This window comes from Fragaria vesca, unplaced genomic scaffold (genome assembly GCF_000184155.1).
Source record: "Fragaria vesca subsp. vesca unplaced genomic scaffold, FraVesHawaii_1.0 scf0513160_u, whole genome shotgun sequence".
Classification (NCBI taxonomy): Eukaryota; Viridiplantae; Streptophyta; class Magnoliopsida; order Rosales; family Rosaceae; genus Fragaria; species Fragaria vesca.
In genome coordinates, this window is record NW_004443448.1 from 255,247 (window position 1) to 263,005 (window position 7,759).

The 7,759-nt window shown below is 40.1% G+C and overlaps 1 protein-coding gene across 1 annotated transcript; it reads right to left on the reverse strand.

Annotated features, from left to right (window-relative positions):
* Window positions 1-26: 26 nt before the first annotated feature.
* LOC101308928 (oxysterol-binding protein-related protein 1D-like) lies at window positions 27-4,701 on the reverse strand. Its single transcript, XM_004309953.1, has 9 exons — window positions 4,180-4,701; window positions 3,506-3,862; window positions 3,264-3,351; window positions 2,924-3,095; window positions 2,378-2,672; window positions 1,797-1,952; window positions 1,274-1,582; window positions 795-1,139; window positions 27-577 (listed from the first exon to the last, which is right to left on the reverse strand). Exons 1-9 carry the CDS (start codon window positions 4,699-4,701, stop codon window positions 395-397), a joined length of 2,427 nt encoding a protein of 808 aa, XP_004310001.1. The 3' UTR covers window positions 27-394.
* Between the last annotated feature and the right edge of the window lie 3,058 nt (window positions 4,702-7,759).

Sequence of the window (7,759 nt, forward strand, 5' to 3'; positions counted from 1 at the left end):
TTTTATTTCTTCCGAGCATTTGCCTCCTCCATAACCAAAATAAGAAAAGAGTTCGTTTGAGTTGGTCATGAACAATGTCAACAATTCTAAAAAGAGACCAAAATTCACGTCAATAAGCAAATTGTACTCTCTTCCAGAAAGAGACCCAGGCATTTTACTAGCTCACTGGCTAAGGGGAACTACTAATCAACGGATTCATGTACAAGGGAAGCAGGTAGCTTGGGTGGCCGAAAGAATGTGCCTAATGAAACAGACAACAGAAGCGAGTTCAAGAATACGATCATTACCGAATTGAGTTGGTTTTTTTTTTTTTCCTTATAGCACAGCCTACATTAAACTCAAATTCAAAGCCAAGGGGAACTGAGACAATAGGAAGAACAAGCTTGAGATGCCTTTACTCTTCAAAAGAAGTTGAAGGCATATCAGTGATATCACTACTCTGGCCAAAAATATCAGGAATTCCATCCCAATTGTTCTTCTCCCTGGCTTCCCAATACCCACCCATGTAATTATAACAACCATCCTGATCTCTTTGAAACCATCTTGGCTGCCAGCCCGTCTCTTGCAACCTCCTCGCCTGCGTCATGGCATTAAAACATATGCTCTTATTATTAGTGAACGCAAACGAAAGAATTTATAACTATGAAGATGCACAATTAGAGATATGACACGACTTTGGCGTAGAACAACACTTTCATCAGACTGAATTCAATTGCACCTTCAGTCAATTTCTAATCAGAAGGCGAATGATCAAACTGATCCAGAAGAACTAATATAAAGAAACAGAGAAATACCTGTCTCTGTAGCTGTTCAAGTCTTAGTTTTTCTGCATTTGCCAATTCGTATTCACCATTTTCCAAATGTCTTTGATCTGGCCTCAGCCTCGAGTCTGTTGGAGGCAATTTCTCCAATAGTCCAGGTGTCATCTCATTCAGGGATATTGCGAAAGGAGAGAAATTATATCTTGTCTTGGTAACATAGTTTTCCCTTTCCCAGAGCAGCACAGCCTCTGTCATTGGATCGTAACCCTTTGGTTTTGTAGTTGGATCTCCTAGAACGTAGTACATTGCTTCATCCCACTTCCCCATTAACATTGCTACTTTCTCTCCAGTTCTATTGTCTTGAACAAATCCATGAACCTAGAATTTCATGAACAAGGCCAGATGTCAGTTTATTAACACATGCTACACCAACACCGGAATAACTTAAATGATGAAATCTCTGCGAAGATATTTTGCCCATCATTCCTTCAACTAAAAACCATAAAATTAACCTGATGTGGGTTTCGGTCTATGATAGACTGCTCCTTGAACTTTAGCTTACATGAGTAATTTCCACTGCCCTTGATTCGCATGGTTCCATAGTGGTCACAATATAACTTCCCTAGTATGATATTGTATATCGAAGTAGTGACCTTGCTCCACTGAAATGTTTCGCCATCCTCAAACTGCAAGTTGAGCAGCCCCACAGGATCAAGCTGAATAGAACGCCCCCAGAACTTGCCTTTAAGGTTGGAGTCTGCCCAAAATTTCCAATTTCTTCCTTGACAGTGACATGCAACTATCATTGGATGATGACTCACCTGAGTGCAAGCTCTGCTTGTTAGACAGCACTCGGTGTTTTATTAAACTTTTGACATTTGGTTGTGATGCTTCAAAAGTTTAAATGCAATGAGCCGAAGCTTCCAAACAAAAACAAAAAGGAGGCTCCTTTTATCTTCTTTTATTCTCAATGGCCAGATAACCATTTGTAACAATATGCTAAGACAGCCATGTTAAAAAGTTAGCATGCACTACCTTTTCAGAAAAGAAACTAAGTCCTTTATCCGGGTAATCAGCCTCATAGGTCTCCCCCAGGAGAGGATTGAAGGGTTTGCACTGCCGGCCTTCTGTTGACGCATAACCAGATACAGCAAAAGCTGCAACATGGAGAATTCTCATCAAGTCATTCCCCTGCAATGAATGAAATCCAATCAATTCATAAATTCCATTTATGTCGTGTTCTTTTCTTTTCATTTATCATCGTCTCTCCTAATCTTGTTTCTTTGAGCTCGTGGAACATGTTTTAGCTAAAATTTCCATTTGAATAGTATGCACCTCACTCCAACCACAACCCCAATCCCAAGATACAACAGAAATAAAATTATATAGGTGCAGACAATCTAGATGATGCATAAGGAAATATAGATTTCAAGATGAAAAATTAGTAAAGAAAACAAATATGTTCATCAATATAATAGGATTGCAACATATAATGCAAAGAACTGAAGGTTCCAGAAATAATTAGTATGCATTAATATTTACCCCCTGTATAACTAAACCAGACGAGCATTTCTTTGAAACTACTTTGCAACAATCAAAACAGCTGAGAACCTAACCTGCTTTCCCCATTCCAATGCTCGATCTACCAAGTAGGAATACTCCAGATCTTCAAAGCACTTTTGCAATGAAGAGAGTGGTTCATTAAAATAAACAGGAAGACAAACTCCAGACAAGTCCTTTCCAATATTATCTTTGATAATTGACCACAAGCCAATAGGCTTTTCTTTCTCCTTTGGTTCTGGCAAATTATCTCTCCTTTTCACAGATGGATATTTAACTATCATGATCTCCTGAACTCCATGCAATCGATCAGAAAAGAGAGAATCTCCACCACCATTTCCCAAGCCATCCCTACTCCGATAGGAAGCACTTCTTAAAGCATCTGAAGACCAAAAAGATACGTATCAAATATGTTCAATCAATCAATCAGAAAGGAAATAATACCTATTATGTACAAAATCATTTTCAAACCTTCTCTACTCCGGTAGGATGCACTTCTTAATGCATCTGAAGACAAAAAAAAAAAAAAACATGTGCATCAAATTATGTTCCTTCAACCGATCAGAAAGGAAGAAATATCTATTGTCTACTGAATTATTTGCAGACCTTCTCTACTCCTATAAGAGGCACTTCTTAAAGCATCTGAAGACAGAATATCGTAAGTATCAAAGTATGTTCCTTCATCTTCATCTGTTTCAACATCTCCTCCATCGTGACTTTCATTTTCTGCTTCAGAATCACTTGCACTGCCCTCTGACATGACAGAGTAAAAATCTGTGGCATGAACAGAAACAGAAGACAATCAACATTAATAAACTGGGATACTTTTGAAGTCTCCAAAGAAACATGAAGGTTTTTTTTTTGTAAGAAAAAATATGAAGTTATTACATACAAGTGGTTTGACAAAGTACAAAGATGATGAAGATGCTAAAGATAACTAACCACTATGCCTCCTGTTGCCCTGAACGCAGTACGAGTCACGCTCCTTTGTTTCGTCTACTACTGTAGTTTCCAGCTCTATTTTCTCTGTCTGTGAAAATTTAAATGGGGTTTGACTTTTCAATCCAGCAAGCATCCATCACTTGGATGCAACATAATCAAAGCTGAATTTTGAGCAAGGAAATGCATGCCACGACAATAACTGCATGTACTTGAATTGTTAACAAGAACAGGATGAGATATACCTCCAATTGTCTCAATGTGTCTAACAACATGACATGTTTACACTGAAGAGCCTTCAACTGGTTTTGCAGCTCTGAGACTTCTGAAAGCATAATCGACTCGCAGTCTTTAATCACTGGCTCACCAACTCCCTCCTGTGCTAATCTTAATCGTAACTTCTCTGTTGAAACAACTACATCTTCTGACGGCACCAAATCATTGCTCGACAGCACTCTGGGGAAAAGATCTTTAGCAGCCAGCAATGCCTCGATCCATGCAGCTCTGCCCTCTCTAGATAAACAACGCAAGTGAAGAGTTTTAGTTCCTGTGAATATGGAAAGCCGTTTATCATCTGATTTGCTGGCACGAATTGAAGAGACCTGTAAACCAGACCACTTCAAATTCAGTAACCAAAAACGAAACAGCTCGAAACGTACAGCTCACGAGCATACATATTCCACATTGTCTTGCGAAGCACACAAATGAACAGTACCAGTATCAAAAACTCGCGAGAAATAAAGATCAAAATGCTTTCCTTCCGATTATCGATACACAGTTACTTGCATTGCATTGATTCAGTTCATTTTACAGTAAATTTACTTCTGATTTACTAAATCTAACACCAGCAGTACCGATTTACGCAACAGATTTACCACTAGCTTAGTAACTTTTAGAGTGTTGAAAGTGAAAGCCAAACCTTCAAATGCACTTTGCCGAAAGGCTTGCAGGTCCTCCTCGCCGGCAGACCAAGCCGATTCCGATTCCAATTAGCCTTCTTCATATACCTCAACGACTCCTCTCCGATCACCGCCACGCCTTTCTCTCTCGCCGGACTCATCAGAATCTTGTCCGGTCCATGAACCTTGTAATACGAAAGCACGCCGTCTTCGAGCAGAAACCACCGCGACCTCCACCCCTTGCCGTAGTTCACCCACTTGTACAGAATCCCGGCGACGCCGCCGCCTCCTCCGAACACCTTCGAATCCCTCGGCTCGCAGAACGCCGAGTCGTCCGCGTCGTGGTGTTGCGCCGCCGAGGCTCTGTCCGATTCGGTCCCCGCCGACGAGACCTGCGCCGAGTAGCCGCCGTAGCTGACGTTCCGAATCGGAACCGCGGCGTCGAGGCCGAGCTGGTAGTGACCGGACTGCTGCTTCGCCGCGACGGGGTCGGCCTGGTCCCGATCGATCGAGACCGGCGCAATGCAGCACAGCGGGTTCATCACCTCAGTAGCTCACCATCCGAATCAAACCGATCACGCGGCTCCAATGCAGCACCGGATCGGCGTCCAGTGCGCGGAGGCCAAAACGCAGCGTTTCGATTCCGGTAGAAAGAGAGAGAGAGAGAGAGATATGAAGGACGAAGAAGCGAGCTCGAAAAATCACTGAGCTCTGTGCCGATCCATTTAAGGCTTCGCTCTCTGCTGCTTCGGAAATCGAAAGGTAAAAATTAAATCTTACTGTGGGGAGTAAAAATTAGGAGTAATTAAAAAGGCGGGGTATAAATGCGGTTTGGTTTTTGGGGTTTTGTGGGGGGCGTAATGGTGGAGGCGACAGCTAACGTGCGCAGCTAGTGAGGCCTCTCCGGTGGGGGAGGTGTGGGATTACGGTTGTGCCCCTGGGATGGCGACGAGCGGTGGAGTTGGGCGGGGGTAGTTTCGGGAGGATGTATGAAAGCGATGAATGAGCGACGGACCGGGTGTGTCAGTGGGGAAGTGACATTGGAGATTCGAGTGGAGGGAGGTGGGTTGGGTGTGAGGGAGGTGCACTGTGGGCGATGGACGTGGGGCACGTGTGGGGTGGTAATTGGCTGTTGGGGAAATGGTTGACTTGTTGAGCTGCGTTTACCGGGGCTGTTTTTTTGTCTGTATCTCAAAAGTGCATTTAGTGCTCGGTAGTGCAATTATTAAAGGTTCAACAATTATTAAAGATCCCTATGCGATTTAATTTAAGATCTGTTTATTGTCACCCCACAAACTAGTTTGTTTACCTTATATATTGTTGATTTATTGAAATACTAAAATACTCTGATGTAAAATTAAAACAATAGACAATAAACTGTTACAAATTACAATTTTTTTCCCGTTTTTTATGGCATAAATACCAAGTTAACAATGGACAATTGTACCGTATTTATGATCAACGTATAGATCAGTTCAAGAAACTCAGATGTATGGAGAGAGTTGCTGATAAAGATACATTAACAAACATTGTGCATCATGATATCGACTGATACCAATGAGTTATCAAATTTGAGAGTTTTTTCTTGTTATTTGATTGGGATTTATACTTAGTGTGAATTTCTTTGTTCAGGTGGTGATTTTACTTACCTTTAACTTATATTTTCAGAACAAATGATATTGATGTTGTGGTTTTCTTCAATTTCTTTTTCTTTTTGGTGTTCAATGACTATTGGAAGAGCTTGATATTGTGTGTATTGTAAATAAATGAATAAAGTAAAGTTAAAATTAAAAAATGTATATGCGGGGTGAGAAGAGAATGTAGGGTGAACAAAGTTGAATTGAGAAAAAAATATTTTGGGTATTGCAAAGGGGGTGAACAAAGTATACTTATAATTAAAATATACAAGTGAGGTGTGAAAAGAATATAGAATGAGCAAAATGATTTGTGAAGTGGCAATTTTAGTTAATTTTCATATTTCGTGGCCGGGTCAAGTATAGTTATTTGAGTTTAACCGTTTTACTGATAAAGAAAAATTATACGAAGTGTTGAAGAATTGGGGAAACTCGTGAGTTGGTATACTACTTGTATCGATCGGAGTTGGATAGATGATGAGGAAATCCAATCACAGGCACCAGTTGATCAATATGTTTATGTGTGTTGTGTTCCTTTGTGTCTTGACACGATAACGTGTCATTTTATATATACACAAACTTGTTCGTGGAACATAAATTATAGATATAATGATTTGGTTAAACTTAATTGGTGTCTTTGTTGCCGTTAAATTTACAACTTTGTGTCTATAAAAATTCATAAAATAGCCGCAACATGCAACATTCATAAGTGGTAAGGGTTAATTTGAATTATGTATGCATCAGTAAGAATTGAGATTGTGAATTCTAAAAAACATATCAAGAAGTTGTGAGTTGAATGGTCTAGCTTACATGCCATGAGAACATTTCCCACAATCGAAAATTAGTTTTACTAATATCTTACTTCGTTTACTGAAACTGTTATTTTATTGTTGTTTTTTAAGAGTAAGAACAAATGTCTGTATGTATGAATTATTTTATTACTATATATATTGCCACAAGGAAGCCTTCATTTTTATAGCAAATCAATAGTGATTAGTGATTTCATTTTATTTTATCACAATTGTTTGGTCAGCTTTAGATCGATCGACTTAATTTAAGTCGTATATTTATTAGGATTTCAACGTACTTCTTTGTAACTTCATTGATAACTCATCACAATCAAAATTTTATTATTAAAGAAGATTGATGGATCAATTAATCGCTTACTAGTTATAATCTAGCTAACACATAAACTTAGCGTGTCGATTCGTATGCATATACCAATTGATACGCTAAGTTCATATGATCCATCTACATAAGAACTATACTTCCAGCCAATTCAGCAAGATGAGTCACAAGTATGTTATACTCATGCAGAGGAGATGATTTCGGCCGATCAAAAAGAAGTTCGCAGTTTCCAGCTTGAGAGAAAGCATCTTCCATGGTTGCCTCTGCCGACTTATAGTCGTGATTACGAAAATGTTCGTCAAAATGTGCGATGTCAAATTCTATTGCTGTGTAATGTAGCAAACAATCATCGAAGCGTTTGTCTCCTGGGCTACTCTTACGCAGCACCTGGATTTTGTTCACGGTTGTATTCCGGGCTCGACCGAGTACGACATCAGCCATTATGAGGGCTAAGCCTTTGACGTCGGCATGGGCGCTCTCAGGCACCCGGCTAAGAGCAAAGCGACAGAGATCATAGTGGTATGTTTTTTTGCATGTTTCCTCGACGAGTTTGAAATCATTTGGCACACTGCAATGGCTTATGGGGAGGAACACAGCAATGAGACATACCAGAAGTACTGCTAGACGTACTGAACTCTTCATTTTTTGGGGCTATGCACCAAATTTGTAGGGGAGTTTTGAGACTTTGTTGGTAGGATATTGGTGGAAGTGTGAGGCAGTCAGCGTTTATATAGCACAAAAATCAGAAACCGAGCTCGTGTACAAGCTGTAGAAGAGTCGAGGATTCCAAGTCCAGGACTAGCTGATATGCATGTCTGAAAGAAAGCAATATTAGTTT